Here is a 17,707-nt window from a genome sequence, read left to right on the forward strand (position 1 = left end):
TATCAGAATAAAGGCATCATATCATCAAAGACTGGTGAGAGACTCTCATTTGCTTTCTAGTGCTTCTGCTTGTTGAAGTTGGCCTTTGAAAATTTTGACACTAAATTATTCTTTGCAAAAACGGAGCTCAAAGGAATTGTTGCTGGCTGCCACAGACAGAGCAGGCACTCAAGAAAGAGCAACTATGAGCAGCCCTGCTCCCTCTTCTCTCACCACTAAGGACACAGCTAAGTTTAGATCCATTCACATCCAACCAACCCAAAAGATGGTACTTAATGGAGTTGTTCCTCCACAGCCTGTCAAGTACATCACCAATTAAAACCCTACTGTTCTACAGATAATTAAGAGATGGTGATGTCTTCCTTGATCAAAATAGAAAAAGTAACAATAGCCACTTTTCTTTTACTCCATTAAACTATTACACCAAGACATAAGCATTTTATTCTTTGTTGACAATTAAAACAAGAATGATCTTTTGACTCATTAAACTCCTGTCAAAACATTGAGTTCTTGTGACTAATGGCTAAAAGAAAATGCTTTACACGATGCTGTATTTCCCATATAATCTAATTCTGCATGCAGAGCTCATTAGATTTTATTCCAAAAGCTATTTCTTACCGTGTGAGATGGCACAGAGTGAGGTTTAATGGTGGGATTCCCAACAGTTGTGACTTTGGTTTGTTTCTGCAGGTGATCCACCCATTCATGTAAATCTTGTTGGTTGTTACAAGACACTAGTATCCTTTCAATCATATTTCCTAGTTGACAGAAAACAGAACATGTAGAAAGCCACCAAAAAACAGCTTAAGTCAATCTGACACAATTATAAGGAGACTAATTTCCTAAAAGATTATATCCCATAAGTACTAAGCAAGAATTTTAACCTGTGTTTTCAGTACAGCAGCATCTCACTTTTCCAGGCTGTAACAGACATTTCCTCTGTATATTTGTTCTTGTGCCAAGCACAGGAGTTCTCATTTTTTCCTCACATCTAATAATTAAACAAAACCTTTAATGACCAGAAATAGATCTAAGAGACAGGCTTATCTAGTAGCCTTACACTTTTCCATGTTCAGAAGGAAAGCCACAGAGCCTAAAATGTCATTCCTGAGTCTGCAAGCTGAGATACAGAAAAAGTTATAAAATACAGTTCACTGATCTTCTCTTAGAAAAGGCATTAAGTTAGTCTGAATCTAATCTTAAAGCTCAGGCAAGAGTCACTTGGGAAAGCAATCTTAACTAAAGATTAATTCAATTTCTGCAGTTAACTCCATTCTAACCCATCACATTACTCATCTGAGGTCAGCTTCATAGCTACTACCTCAGGAAAACATCAACAGCATCTGCCCTCTGCCTCATAGCACAGACTTATGATATCACCTGAGAGGATCCAAATCGCTTTACGTTTACTTAAAAGCTTGGAGGCAGAATTGATCCCGGAAATGAGTGAAAACGTGAAGCTCCACCATGTGGACCCTGCTCCCACTGCCCTTTTAATTCCCCAAGGAAATAAGGTACATTACAGAGAGGAATTACAGAGCAAGCACAATGGCAGCTGTGATTAGTAGAAACACTGAAGGTCTCTCAGAAAGGGGTGGACCATTTCTAGACAAAAGTTTGGCTTAAAGTTCTTCCAGAGTCTCTGGAAATCTTTTTCTTCCAGTGAGTAGCAGACTTTGAACTGCCTCATTATAAAGGACCTTTTCCAAGACTACTGTCTCCGTCCATTAAAAAATTTGGGGATGAACTCCAGGCAAAGACAGTCAGTTACCTGCTTCAGACAAGCAGTAAAAAACAGCTTTCGGTGAGGTTATGAGTAGCTGCATCAGAGGATTTCTATTATCACAGGATGACTGTGGATGGAAGGGACCTCTGTAGGTCCTCCAACACCCTCCTCAAGCACAGACACCTAGAGCTGCTTGCGCAGGACAGTAGCCAGAGAGCTTTTGAGTATCTCCAAGGATGGAGATCTCTCCTGGCAAACTCTGCCAGTGCTTGGTCACACTCACAATGAAGAAGATTTTCCTTCTGTTCAGACAGAACATTTGAAGTTTGAAATAGCATATCCTGGAATAAGCAGTGAATAAAAAAATTTAGGGTCAGTACCTGATATTTCAAATGCATTTTTATGGTTTTCACTGTCTTCTAGCTTTGTGATAGTCATTCCTGTCATTGGCAGTTTTCCCTAAAAGAACCAAACAACAAAAAACCAACAGTGACATTGAAGTTAAATCCAACACACACCAAAATATTACCAAGCAAAGAACAGCATAGAATCACAGATTGGGTTGGGTTGGAAGGGACCTGAGAGACCATCTAGTTGCAACACCCAGGTTGCCCAAAGCCCCATACAACCTGGCCTTGAACACTGTCAGGGAGGGGGCAGCCACAGCTTCTCTGGGCAGCCTGTGCCAGGGCCCTACTGCCCTCACAGGGCAGGATTTCTTCTTAACTCCTAAGCTAAACCTAACTTCCTTCATCTTAAGGCCACTACCCCTTGTCCTGTCACTATGTGCCCCTGTAAACAGTCCCCCTCTGTCTTTCTTGTAGGCCCTCTTCAGGTACTGGAAACTTAAACCTCTGAACAAAGACCCACACAGCAAATTAGCAAACACATATACACACAGGCTTTAGAAAAGACGTTAAAATCGCCTCAAGCACCTGGTAACAGAAGCTTTTAAAACGTCTGCAAATGATAACTCTCCCTTCAGCAAGCCCAATACCTACACAGACTGTGAAATCCATACAAATGAAACAGTGGTCATTCGTTACAGCCTCAGGCCCTCGGAACAGAGGCCTTCAGGGTCATCCGTGTTCCATGACTAGAAGCAATGGTGACTCATCTTTAGGCACAGTAGTTTTGCAAAATGATTCACTTGCAAAATAAGGTTTGTGGCACAAGTAGAAAAATTCACTAAAACACATCGATATTTACTGCAGATTTATGTCCCTAGTAACTCCACTACTAAATTCACTCTCAGAAGTATTTGGGAAGAGAAAACAAAAGCAGTAAAAACACCTTGAAATTTGTAACGTTTCAGAAGAACACATTAACTCTGCAGAAGATAACTTCTCATTTTAAAACCAGTCAAGCTGGGAAAAAAGAAAGAACAGTCAGTTTGGGGTAACTTCCTGACCCTTTCGAAACACAGAAGAATAAATAAGACTCAATATTGTCAGTAATGAAAGGGTTTACCAAAAATGCAACTTTAATAATAAAAGTTCTTTAAGACAGATCCTGTATTCTCCTGCACAGAAACACTATTCAGCACATGCTGGCAAAAGTGCAAATACTATGTCCTGTGGAATTTTGGCTCTAATGGAGGGGGGGGAAAAACCAAACCCAAAACTTTTTTTCTTTCCTAATGACTGCAGAATAGACAAAGGTTTCTTAGAAGCTTGGCAACTAAAAATTACTTGATATTCTGTATGCACAGAGCATGCTCAAACCCAAGATGGTAAAGAGAAAGGAAGAGGGTTTTTACAACAGCTTCCCCACCAAAGGAAACACGGTCATGTTGTGCACTAAAACACAGCCTAAAATTCTCTCTTCTGTTTTCCTGCATTTGCTGGTTCATGAATAACAGCCTACAGCCATGATGAGAGGTGCAAGAACTGCTGACACAGGTAAAAAGGGCATATGGGGACACATCAAGCAAATACTGGTGACAGAACAAGGATCACCTGAGTGACAGAGGGAAAAAGTACAGAGTTGGCAAAATTCAGAGAAAATGGAACTGAACTCATGAATTATTCACATTCCCTTTCTTTCAGGCACGCTGGGAAGCCACCTTGTGAGTATGGCTTCTGCCTCTTGTGACATCAGTTTATCACTGCTAGAAGTTCTCCCTGCTAACTCAGGCAGCAGATAGTGGCACTATCACCCACAACATCTGAAGCCTGCTGCTAACTGGAACATTCAGAAATACAGGGAGGATGTAGCATAGGGATGCTGCCTCCAGTGGCATCATTCCCCTGGAAATGATTGAGGACTGAGTGTTGGACAGCAAACACTAAGAAAGGGTTGTGGTCATACTGGGAACCTGAAGACAAAGGCATGGAAAATTCTTTATTTACTGAACAGGATGCTGTGCACCTGTGGGACAAGGTGGGAGAGAAGAAGAAGAAATACAAATGACATACAATAAGAGAGCAAAATTAGGCCCAACAGATCCACTGTTTGTCAACATTTGGAATTTCCAGTCAGTTGCCTTTGTAACCAGTACATAAGAATCTCCTTCTGTCAGGAATTCTGGATGTGCCACTTGAGACACAGAGCTCACCTGCTTTTTCTAATATCTTTTTTCCATCTATGCTGAGATAAAGCACTGGCCAAAAATTCTGAAGAGCTGCACAAAGCTAAGAGAAGCTTGACTGGGCATTTGAACCACCTGAAGTCTCAGACAAATCTGGCTCCCACCACGGCAGATAAGATATGAACACAAACATTAATTTTGGAATTCAATTGCTCTTTAAAAAGTCACTGAGTGAGTCTGTGACTGGAAGTAGCCAATAACATTGGAACCCCAAATTACTACCCTTCAGCGTTCCTTCACATGACCTAGAGCTACAGGGGAGCCAACCCAATAAGCACTCATCTTTCTGCAGTACAACAGAGCTGCTATTTCTGCAGTGGGAAGACAGGCAAGAAGTATTCAGCTGGGAAGCTTGCTAGAGAGCTCAAAGACCATGCCTATCAGCAGCAAGGAGTGGATTTGTGAAGTGAAAAACCTGGTGCTAAGGTTCTGAAGGTCACACAATATGCATTTTGGGTGGTGTTACACTAGTCTAGCTCTAGGCTGGGGTTATGGACAGAACACCATCCCATGTAGAATCACAGAATAGTCTGGGTTGGAAGGGACCTTAGAGATCATCTAGTTCCAATCCCCCTGCTATGGGCAAGGACACCTCCCACTAGAGCAGGTTGCTCAAAGGACCATCCAGCCTGGCCTTGAAACTTCACCTGCTCCAGCAGTTGTAGCAGATCGAGTGCACTTTTGGAGCACTCCTTCCAGTTCACCTTCATCCAGAGGGGAATCCAGTCTGCAAGCCCTGAGACCACCTCTACATGAGCCTCAAAATAGCAGTGAACAGGGAAAACTAGAAAAGTGCTCTGCCAATTCCAGGGTAAAACACTAGTGTCCATATGCCGAGAGAAACAGATGGCAGTACAGCCCAGCTCACACTGATGCAAGTTTAGGAGCACTGTGTAATCTTGGGAAAACTCAAGGAGTAGGCAGAGGAGCACTAACAAACCTGCCTGCACAACAATGTCCTTTCCCTCTGTAGCTGTGAAAGGTTTCCTCTTATTAGCTACTACTAACAAGGTTAAAAAAACCTTCCTGATAGAAGCCTGGGTATGATTTCTGTAGCTGTGACTATCCCAGGATTTTATAAAAGAGATGACCAGATCTTATTGCAGAATTACCTTTTAGTTTTATAAGCACAGTTTAATAATCTTTCCAAGTTTCTAAGAAATACTATTCACAAGAAAGCCATCCCCCCCCAACACATTTACACAGAGATGCAACTGTAGTACTGTACCTGATAGATAAATCCACTCATTCTTGGGCTGGCAGACAGCATTAGCAAAATGTTAGGGAAGAGAAGAAGATACCTTTCATTCTTTTCCTTATAAAAAAAAAAAGGAAAAATAAAATTTAAAAATAAATACAACATCATAAGCCCCCTCCCTTCGTTTTCTGTTTTATATTGCTAAAAGCTACCATCAAATGTTACAGCTCCATAATTACACCACAAACATTTGCTCCTGATGAAATTACCTCTCCACAGAATTAAGAAAAAAAAAAAAAGTCAGAATGGTTTTCTATTTAGAAAGTGCTAGTAAGACCTGTCAACTCTTCTTCCTGGAGAGTACAGCCTAATATTTTAAAACAGGGGGTTTACAACCTGTGTGAAATACCTTGTTTAATAAAATAACGACTGTTTTGCTGATTTCAGCAACACCAAATGACACATTGAGTATATTTATAATACAGTTTAGATGGATGCTGTTACAGTAACATGAGTACTCAAATTGCAGAGATCAGGTTTTTGTGTGATGTTGGGATTATGCCCCAAAGTAGAAAAAGATGATAAAGGAAAAATAATGCTTATATTTGCAACAAAACCCCTCATTACTTTGTTTGTTTGTTGTGCTTCTGTGTTTGATTTTGGGAGTATTTTTACAAAAGACAAAGTTTACTCAATCTACTGCTACACACAAACAATGAAAGAGAGAAACATTAACAAATAGTATTTTAATTTCATGACAAAACAAATATATCTATTGATAAGGTCACCATCTCAGTTTCAAGCACGTCTACCAAACAATATAAGTCCTTACCAAATTTTAATGTTTCTGTTTTTCAGCAAACTTCTACAAATGTCAGTATCAAAAAAAGAAAAAGAGAGACAAACCCAAACCAATTGCTTCTGCAGATATGAACCCATTCTCTATCTAGTCAAAAAGCTCTGCAGAAACTTCTAAAAGTCCATTCCATTTGACATTTTAGCTCATGATGGGGTGGGGGGAGGTAGGATGGTGTTTTGTGTTGGTTTTAAGACTACAAGGAGAGACATGACAGCAGAAGATGCACTATCAGCTCTACTGAATCTTATTTATTTTGACAAGTAACAAAATATCAGAGAAAAATATTAGGTGATGAACTCTGAAATATTCAGTTGCATAAACATTTTTCACTTTCTTCATATTTACAGACAACTTTGTTCTAAGGACAGCCTTTGTTCTAAGGGAGGAAACTGACTGAATGAGGTTGCATTTCAGAAGCCCCCCCAAAGTTCAAAGCTTCATTGATTATACAAAGGGGATAACTTACACAGATTACTTGCATATTTTTACTGTAACATTTCCCTTCTGTTAGCACTTGCTTTTCAGATTATTTGAGCATTATTACTGGTAGGGCGACCTTTCCCTTGTTTTGCTTTTTTTAAAAAAGAAAAAAAACCCAAAACATAAAACCACCCCAGATACTGCAGTGTCACCTTTGACTTTCTACTGTCTACCCTTACTTTATTTCCCCAGAACCACTTGGCTCTCAAGCTTGTATTTCAAAATTTACTACTTGACCAGAGTGCTCAAAACAGCAAGGGAAAAGGTGCCTCAGATGCCTTAGAATACAAAACTTGGAAGTCCTTGTTTATTAAAACACACTGTAATAACTGATACACAAAATGATCCTGTAACATAGCAACACACGGAAAATCCTTCTTAATTATGCACTTTACAAACAGTCCTGCAAAATCATAGCCATGTTTAACTGCTACACTCGGTTATGCTTCAGTAGATTTTAGTGATGAGACCACTCACCCCAAAGGAAATGTATTGCACATTTTCTAACAAAGGCCTTGAATTAGCAGAGAAAGGTTTTAGTCGGGATTAGTATCTCTGAAACACTGTTTATTTCTGCTGCATACTGACAATTAATCTTATTCAAAACGACAGTGAAAGATGTGAAGGACATTACCTCACTTCCAGCACACTGAATCATGACCTGGGACATGTAAATCACGTTGCCGAGCGTTTTAATGTCCTCTCCCTCCCAGCAGCGGATCGCCTCCGTCAGGATCTGCAGCTCAAGCTCCTTCCGTTTCCGTACTTCTTGACATTGTGCCTACCACAGACAGGGAAAAACATCATCTCTTATCAACTCCATCCGTCTGGAGCAGGTTAAAGGTAGAAATACAAGTACAGTTGTATTTACTGTTGTGCCCGTAGTACACAGAAGGCGGCACCTGGCTCACAGCATGTCCATTCAGATGGCTGTCACCACTATTTCTTACAAAACTAGTTTTCCTAACTTCAGAATTACTGCTTTTCATTTCAATACACTGACTTCAATCACTACTTCAAATTCGTAGTCATAGCTCTGTTTCTCAAATTTCTCCTGCCTTCACAATCTTAACTCTTGTGCTTCCAACCAAAAATGCCCAGGCTCAGCAGAAAGCTCAGCTGCCACAAATACACGCTGCTGTGCAACAAAGCATCTTCCTTTAGCAGAAAGAGCCACACCGACTGTGCAACCTATGAGCATGTACAACCTCGAGCTCCGACTGTTATCTGAGGTGTCCAACCTGCTCTACTAGCTGCACTCCCACTCATTGGAATTTTTCCTCAACAAGATCGTTCCCTCTTGTTTGCAAAGCACCCAACAGAACGGGATCCCCAAACCTCTGCTGAACACAGACAGCAGTACATTTCTGCTTTAAAAAATAAAAAATAGTAAGTGGCAGGTTACCCCCAGCACACACTCCTAACAGGAATTGCAAAACATTAAGCTTATTGTAACTGAGATTGCATTAAATACATGCTTATTGCTATTGATATTAAGACATTAACAGTTCATCTGTTCAAATCAGGCCTTCTACTCCAGTTACTACTACAAGTTTCACATCTTGTGAACTTCACTAGCATTCACTCTGTCCCCAGGTCCAACACCACTCTCCTAGAAGGAATGTATTTTAGAAAGACTTCAGAAGTTACACTCAAGTGTTGTACAGAAGCCCTTCTGCAGGATAGCAGTTAGGCTAGGGCTAGTAGAAAGGGAGATGAAGCATGAGCAAGAGAGCAGAAGGCTTGCAGGGCTCTTACATCAGGTCTATTTGCTACAACTCCACAGTAAGTTACCACCCTTTGCCCGCAAACATCTCCAATTTCCTGACTTTCAAAAATTTCTTGTACACATTTACAAAAAAGCTGTACTTCTTAAAGCAGCAAAGGAAAACAAAATTAGAAAATATTCTACTTAAAAATACATTCATCTCATATCATGCTTACAGAAAGATTTTTGAAGGCAGTCATGGATTTTTGAATATCAGGACGATCCGGATGATAATCCTAAAATCAACAGAGAAAACATACAATAAAAACTTTAGTTCTAGTACAGTTAGTAAAAAAAAAAAGTTGAGAGGCTTAACTAAAAACAAACAACACTGTAAAATAGAAGTTACAGGCTTATCTGCTCTCTTTTCACAGCTTTCTTACTCTTATATCAAACACGGGTGGCTTGTAGTAAAAATGGTCACTTCTAACATTCCTACATATGCTTAAAAAGAGAGCTGAGGAAGTTTTACAGGACCTAGTGGCAAGAAATTTTGAAATCCTAATAGAAACGTGGGGGTTTTTTTAAGAGAGTTTTGCTTGGCAAATTAACTTTGTCAAACCAGATTCCTTACCGACTACTACGTTCTGTTGTCTGACTAGCAATCCAAATTGTGTGACAAGACAAAGACCCATATGCTTTCCATTTCTCTTCCTACTTCACACTCCAAAAATCTAACCTACTGAATGCAAAGGGAGAGACAACAGCTCCTCAAACACCTTCCCACATTGGAAAGATCATTTTTTAACAGCATTCAGTAGAAGTGAAAGGGACTATTTTGATGATGTCTGACATGCTGAAGGGTTGTAAGATGAGAAGCAGGGCTCTTTCCAGAAGATAGTCTCAAGACACTGAATGTGTCTCCTGCGTACTACACGTCAATCAAACACCCTGCAAGATGGTTCTAAGAGTGAAGACGAGCTTCCCTGACTAGCTTTACAGTAAGTGTTCAGCTTTTACAGGAAGCTTTACTGCACCAAGTTTTAAACCATTGCAGCCAGTATTTTAAAAGGCTGGTGAAGAGCAAACAAATGTAATTTCGGGTCCCATCATGTTTGACATGTACCTTTAAAATAATTGTTGTCAAATCATCATTAAGCTGGAACATAAATGCTGATAAGATATACCTCCATGTGCCTTTCAAGTTCTTTGAGTAACGTGGGGTATTTATCCAGACGCATAAAAGGTTTGCTGAGGCCCGTGGTCAGTACGAGGATCCCAGGGCTGTTGGCACCTTTCATCTCCATGAATTCTCCTAGCTCCTCGCTGTATAGAAAGACATTTAGCAAATTAAGATCAAATTACGAGACAATTTAATATTACCTTGGATTCTTCACTTCATTCTTTCATCCTCAATGAATGTTGCCAATAAAACAAGACATCAATAAAGCAGTAATTCAAGTACAACTCCAGTGCTGAGATCAGTTTCTGCATTAAATAAAATCCAACGACATCTGCAGATTTGTGGTCCATCCAGGGAACAAAAGGAGCAAATCCACAGTTCTAAGCAATTGATGATCACAGACAGCTCCTAAACGCTACCTCACCTGAGCAAAGGCTGCAGAATCAAGCCACTGGTGCTACATTTTATTACTCATCTCTTTAACAAAATGGCACATGACCTTAGAGGTAGTTTACACAGGTAAGACATAAGCATGAGTCAATGGCTTCTATTTAATCAATCTTCACTATTTTTATGGTGTCAGGCACTAATGGGAAGACACAGAATGTTTCACTACCTTTTTTCCTCCCACACTTACATGTTCAGTGACCTCATCTCACACATCCAGGGTGGTACTGCAAAGGGACCAACTAACAGCCATACAAAAGGCAGCCCTCAGTAGAAAGAATTACTGAGCAACCTATCCTCAAAACAAGTCAAGGGTTCACTGACATGCTTGTCCTGAGAGCAATGCTGCTGTAAGAAATCCATGCTCTCCAAATACCAGATGGCTTTTTGTATTTCAATAATTTCCACGAAGTGGCCCAGCCCCTCAGCTTTTTACATTAACTCAGTTTAAAAAGCAGCCCATCCTGGGAATTTCAGCTCACTTTGCTATCAAGGAAATTTAAAATAGCTACATCTACTGCTTCCTTATAAAGGGAGTGCTTTGAAACCTCCAGAGGACCATGGTGGAGGACAAGATATTCAAGAATTTAAATGATCAGGAACAAAATCAGCTCTCTAGATGGGGAAAGGAGGGTACAGCAGCACCTGGGCTAATTTCCAGGCTTCAGAAAATAGAAGGTGCAAAACAACAGGGGAGTCTGGAGAGAAAATCTAGATAAAGGAAATTCAGAAAGCCGCTTATTAAAAGGTAACATCATCTTGCATTCAAGCTGTGTCATTCTAGACACCTGTAGATGGGGTTGTTCATGTTTTGAGCTGTTCTTATAGTGACAGAATCATCAGGTTTGGGAGGGACCTCTGGAGATCATCCCATCCAACCCCACTGCCAAGCCGGTTCACCTAGTGCATGTTACACAGGAACCTACCCAGGTGGGTTTTGAATGTCTCCAAAGATGGAGACTTCACAACCTCTCTAGGCAGTCTGTTCCAGTGCTCTGTCATCCTCACAGTGAAGAAATTTTTCCTCTCATGTTGAGGTGAAGCTTCCTATGTTCCAGTTTGTCCACTGCCCCTCATCCTACTGAATAAGTGAACTAGTTCTCTAAAAAACCCAAACAAAACCCCTAAAACATGCAACCAACAAAAAGCCCCACAAAAAGAAAACACTATTCTCATGTGACAACCATGTGAATTCTAAGACATCCTGAAAGTCCTTACTTTCTACTGATTAACATCAGTATGTAAGTTAAAATTGCTATTTAAACATTTGTATCCCCTCCGGGGTTAGCGCTACAATCTAACTTTCCCAAGAAAACCTTTATCCAGCAATCAGATTCAGTATTCTTAGGAAAAGTGTGAAACAGTATTTAAAACAACAATAGAGGAGGAGCACTTGCACGTTATGGCCGCTTTAACACAACGGGAAGGGCAAGGATCTCCAACCAAAGGCACAGTGTTTCCACACAGAAGTGAAAGCAAATCTTCATCTGCTCAATTTCCCAAGGAAAAACCAACCCAAACCTGATAGGACCCTGCCCATAACACACATGCTCAATTATCACCAGTCACACTCCATAAAAGCATTGCTTACGTCAAGGCAAAACAGACCTCCTTGTTTATGTCCCCCACCCCAAGACACATACACACCCTCCTACCTTCTCATTTCAGAACAAGTGACGCTTGGCTTATTAATGTCAGTTGTCCAAACAGATGAAGAGAGCAGAGCAAGAACATGAAGCAAGGCCTTCCCATCCCTTCTTAGTGCTTTCTACCCATCATCCCACCCAGACCCCTCTTCCCCTGGCTGCTAAAGCTTCCCTGAGTTCACAAAAGCGAAGGTACTTTTCCATACAGCTTATTTCAATGTTTACTTGTCTTCAGATGAGTTAATTAATATTTACTTATACTACCTTGCTTAAATACACTCAGCACCACTTCTGAATGGTCAGGTTTAATGTAACCTTACACCACCTCTTCTGGAGAGCTTCATCCCCATTATAACAAGGCCTAGGCACCCCAGGGTGCACATCCGTGAGTCTTTCCTGCTATGCTCAACTGCAGAAAGCCTGTAAGTGGATTTCCCAGCACCTGCTTTGCATTTTAAAGATGCAGAGAGAAGGGCTGGGCACCCTTGAGAATGCCCACAGCTCCATCTTGCCACATCCCTCTCAAGCAACATGTATTAACAACCAGCCTCCTAAAATCAGGTTGCAGCCAAAATTAAAAATTCCCTCAGCTAAAGGGAACCAGCTGTTTCCAACAAGGTGCTGGGGCAGACAAACAAGGGTACAGCACCCAGTTTCCACAAAAAGCTTTAGCAAAGCTCATCCATGAAAGCCCTCAAGGCATTCAGTGATGTCAAATTTCAATTCACTGTGTATATGACACTGACAGTGTGCATGCTGCTGCTTATTTTTGTTAATCCCTCAATTCCTCCTGTAAGCACCCCCACGGGTCTCAGCATTAAAGTGAGAGTACCTATGGTACTTGATAGGTATCTCCAAGTAAACATTGAAACTCCTTCTTTGCCTTTTGTTTGCTCCAGCCAGATGCAGGGCCCCACTGCACAACTTTATCTGACACACTATTCCCTTTACAGGTTTTATCTGCTCTTCTTCCTTATTTCAGGCAGCACAATCCATACGTACATCTCCACAGTGTCTCTCTTCTCCCCAATGTACCAGTAACATTCTCCAGTACGTGTCAATCACAAATACCACTGGCTGACAGTCAATTTAACACTGCTCTGAGCAGTGCTGATTTTTGCCTTTAGATAGCAAAGATGCAAAAACTCCTCACTCCTAATTCCTTCAGCCATCTCTATGCTGCAGGGTGCAGACAAGCGCATTGTATGAATGGTATTTGCTGAGCTATCCACTGAAACAATGCTTTTATTTCTCTTTTTTCCTTTTTTTTTTAATTTAATGCCCCTAGAGTGGGAGGAACATTGGTTACCATTATCACTCTCCCATTTCTTCCTGACTTTGGCATTATGAAACAGGTGTGCCAGAGAACAGGGGAAAAAACCCCATGGTAGCCTGAATTCAAATTGTTTATGTGGAAACCCGAAATAAACCCATGATATTATCCTGTTTTCACTGTCTATTCTACAGTTCCTTTGAGCCAGATACACCGTGGCTCCCCAGCGTTGCAGCAGCTCCCAAGCTATTCACTGCTCTTGGACGGATGAGGCTTGGTTGCTTATCACCTCCTTTTTATTTAATCACTGTATGGAAACTTACAGAGCAAGTTTAGACCTCACTTGAAATGTACACAAAGTCCTGAAAAACACGCTTAGCAATGGCATCATCAGGAAGCCTTTTGCACAGTGTAAAGAGGTGTAATTAAACCTGAATGACGTAGTTTTCCTCCCAATATTCCCACGAAGACAATGTTTTCTTTCATGTACTTCTTATGCTTCCTGCTGACAAGTTCTGACATGCCAGCTCGCTCCAATATGAACACGCACACACTCTTTTAATACAGTCAGTATCCCAAATTTTACCTGAGCATCATGGAGACCCCCACTGGCAGCCTACTCACACTAAACCAACCTGCTACCTCTGCAGCTTCACAGACACAAAGTATCTGGCAAAATGGATGGTACTCCAGCTTAAAGTTCGCATCCTTCTTTTATCCACAGACAAGTACAACAGAACAGAGAGCTTTACTTTCAACAAGAGACGTGAGGGTTAAAATACTGTCTGAATATGACAACTTTTTCTTTTTTTAATTACTACCAGTTAGATGTCAGTGCTGTTAGCCTAAGAGCACAGCTGCTTTGCCAAAGACAATGGCTCTTTCATGTCACAATCATAATTGATGCCTGCAAGTGCCACACTCTCCTAAGCAGTATATGCTGAATAAAACTCCGGCCCAAAGCTAAGCAGTATGTTTTAAAAAAGGTATCATTTAGCTGAACAGGGAAAACTTTTCAACAGTGAAATCATCAACTTAGTCATCACAACTGCCTAAATAGCTTTTCAGAAGGAGGCAGCTGAGATTTGAATTCGCTACTTGTGTCGTTTTATAGAATAAAATGCAGAGCAGCATACAAAAGCGTCGTGCTTTGTTTATCCTGAAATCTCAAGCTGCTGAAGAGTTCTCCCTACTCCAGACTAGTTAGTTCACAGCTTGAGATATTTTAAAGGTCACCATGAAAAGTGTCTTTAAGCTCTACTAATGTATTCAAATCTTTCCCAGTGCAGCTGCCTCCAAAGCTGCAAATCAGACTAAGGAGAAAAAAGAAAAATTTCAGTGTGCCTGCAGGAACAGGGGGTGGGGGTGGGGGGCTAGGGGGGAAGCCATTTAAACTCAAGGAAAGCACACCCAGAAGCTAAACCATATACATTTAAAATCACAACTTACACTTCTGAAGCAGGTCTCTGTTTGTAATAGATGGAGCAGGAGCTATCACTACTGAGGGGTCTGAGGACTGCGCACAGGCACCGCATTTTGAGAGCGTTGTGGCTGAGCAAACCTTCAACTGCAGCTTCTAATTTCCTAGCGCTGAACTCCCCAGTCCAGCTCCTCTCCCGGGGACTGTTGTTTGGTGTATGACATCAGCCTGCACACTTGCAGGCTCAGGGATGCACCCAAGTGGGGGAGGCACAAAGAGTTTTCTGACTCAAGCTGATCTGTATTCCACGCTCCAATTACCCGGAGTAATTGTGGTGTTTCAGCTCCACAAATTTCATCCAAACTACTAAGCCTGTGATGCAAGTGTAGAATATGCTTGGGACACGTTATCTAAGGGGGCAGAAGAATCTTGCAAAATGAATGTTTGAACAAAGTTTTATGTGCAGCTTTCCTCCAACTGAGCAGTGGCTCAACACTTGCCACTTGGCAAAGTTTAATAACAGCAGGTGTATGTTACTAATTTTTGGCTGCCTCTTCTAATTAAGTTTTCCTTTTAGAAGGACTTTTTCTCCAATCTTTATTTTAAAATAAACACAGGGACATTTAAATAAAATAATAAAAAAAAAGCTTAAGAGTTTTCACCCCCCAACAGTTACATACTTAATTCTGATTACATTAGGTCTGTGCTTTCTGGATTTCTTCAGAAGAGTTTTAGTTCCACTTATCAGTGGGGCCTGTCAAGACTTCCCCCCCCCCCATTATGTTACCCATTCTTCAAGCAAGTTCTGCACTTAAATATCTGTCCTCTTGTTCTTTTGGATGCAGCCCACACAGTCCCAGTCCTGACTTCTGCCTCTGCTTTTTCTCTGCTGGATTTTTTTTTTACCCTGTGCTTGCAATCTTCCCCAGGTAAGGAAGATCTCATGTTCCTGGGACTCCTTACTCCACTACAATTATGTATTTTGTATCCAACTGGGTTTTTTAATTTATTTGAGGGAGATTCATTCCTTCATGCCTTAGGTTGCTCATCCTGTTTCTTCTCTTACTGGAAGGCAAGAATATATCTACAGAGGCACACACAGCAATCAAGGATACTTTGACTAAACACTATGCCCTCCAGGCAGTTTCTGCTCTCACCAACTACAAAATTCTCTCAAAAAAATAACACCTACCCTTGGACTTTAACTGGGATTAACTAAGAAAAACTAAGGGGCATTAGAAACTGAAACCTCACACAATACAGCCAAAGAGGCCTGACTGCTGAATGAAAGAAAATAAAATGGGGATTGTGTACAGTAGCACAGTAGCCACAATGAGAGAAGGGAACAAGGAGAACAAGCTGAGAGGCAGTAGCAGAAACATGCAAAATGCTGATCTCTGCTGCACCTGATGAGCTCCACCTCTTCAGCTCCAGCCAGTGCCTTTCAACACAGTGACAGACCCAGGGAAAATGCCTTAATTCTTCAAATTCTTGATTCATTACACGGAATTTTACCTCTAGAAATAAAAGGCATGCAATTGCTCTGGAACAACTCCTGAGACAAAAATTGCCTACCGTATGTCAAGACTGTATGAAATCAGAAAAATTATGTTGAGTATCACTGTAACACCTGGATAAGACTTAAGAGTGCCCCATCTTGAACCAAGAAGAGAATCTGATCACAAACCTAACAGAACAATTTTGTTGTTCTTGTGATTTTCAGAGGCAAATAAACCTCAAATATACAAGTGTGGAACCTGAACAGAACCCTGTGCAGGCTACACTAGGTTTTACTCCCATTTCTGCATATTCACATGCACTCCAGTCTCCAGAGATGCTCATTTCAGTAGTTTAACTATTAAAAATTAACTTGAGGAAATGAAAGATGTTTGCTGCTTTGAAGATCTGAATGTAAAAAAATCTTATCCATTAATATCATTAGCCCCCTTCACCGCTAATTGCATGTAAGCCCCCACGCTGCTGCTACATAGGATCAAGCAGCAAATGGCAGGCAAAAGAGGAAACACAGGCTGGCATTCATACTGAATGGCATTTAGGGAAAAAAAAAGGACACATTCCAAGTGAATGCCCCTTTTAAATCTCCAACCCCATCCCCAGCACTTCTATTTAGAATTGACTTTACAAAAATGCTATTCAGAAAACAGGCTTTTGACTGGAAGTCCAAAATAATTCTGAGGCAGTTCATTATCATCAGGTTTTATCTAAGCATATGCATATGCACACAGTCTCAGATGTCAATGGTATTTTAAGGTATTATAACACTGTTCAAGGAGCATCCTTGATGCTTCAGATATGACATAAAAACCACAGGTGTAATATTCCAAACCAAATGACTGCTTACAGTATTGATGTTACAGTGATCCAATTGGTTAAAGAAACAATAGAGTTAACGCTTCACAATGACAGCCAATTTCCTTTAAGCTGTTTTTTATCAGTGACTGTAAAAACACAATAGCAAAATTAGTATATTTTGTAGAATTAAAAAACAAAATAGAGGTAAAGTTTCATGAAGTGTCACCTAAAGGAATTACTTAGAAAATTTTGGTTTATTTTTTTGTTGGTATGGTTCCCACCAAAAGGAAGTGAACTTACTGAACTGCAGAAAATACTAATGCTGTGATACAAAAATCTGACTTACAATGACCTGCCAGGTGTTTTGCAGAAAAGCTTTCAGAAGCAGAGCTAATGCCTGGGTGTTCAGTTGATGAAGTGCACAGAGCTCATGGTGAGAAATAATCTGCTCTAGACAGCAAGAATGTATGTTCCAAATCAGACTGCTCCAGACAGTTCCTTTTCCCTAAAATGCTACTGAACAGCACAGGCATTACAAACCTGATATTCAAATCCAAGAATCCAAACAACACTCTCACATATTTTTGCTAGTATTAAACCACACATAATGCTTCTGGACTGTTTGCTAAAATGACACCATAAAAATGAGCCAACAAATCAGTGTTCCTTATAAGGCTCTGACATTCCTGAAAAAATCCAGTTCAATATTAATCCAGTACTTACTGCAGTGTAGTTGCTTCATTATTATTACAATCATGACTATCCTCAAAACTCACTGTAATTTTTGCATTAAGGTTTGCTAGGGATGCTTTTACACAATAAAAACATCTCAACTAAATAGACAAGGAAATAGCACTGAGTGTT

At 40.6% G+C, this 17,707-nt stretch overlaps 1 protein-coding gene across 5 annotated transcripts in view; it reads right to left on the reverse strand.

Annotated features, from left to right (window-relative positions):
- ARHGEF7 (Rho guanine nucleotide exchange factor 7) overlaps window positions 1-17,707 on the reverse strand; it is a gene marked incomplete at both ends in the record, with an annotated part of 125,557 nt that overhangs the window by 21,024 nt on the left and 86,826 nt on the right. For all 5 annotated transcript variants that reach the window (XM_084276397.1, XM_084276396.1, XM_084276400.1 and 2 more), the window contains 6 exons: window positions 619-758; window positions 2,107-2,185; window positions 5,545-5,631; window positions 7,488-7,634; window positions 8,798-8,857; window positions 9,749-9,887. In XM_084276397.1, the coding sequence (XP_084132523.1) occupies window positions 619-758; window positions 2,107-2,185; window positions 5,545-5,631; window positions 7,488-7,634; window positions 8,798-8,857; window positions 9,749-9,887 (652 nt within the window). The remainder of the gene's footprint in view (window positions 1-618; window positions 759-2,106; window positions 2,186-5,544; window positions 5,632-7,487; window positions 7,635-8,797; window positions 8,858-9,748; window positions 9,888-17,707) is intronic.

Source organism: Gallinula chloropus (genome assembly GCF_964237585.1).
Source record: "Gallinula chloropus genome assembly, chromosome: 1".
NCBI lineage: Eukaryota > Metazoa > Chordata > Aves > Gruiformes > Rallidae > Gallinula > Gallinula chloropus.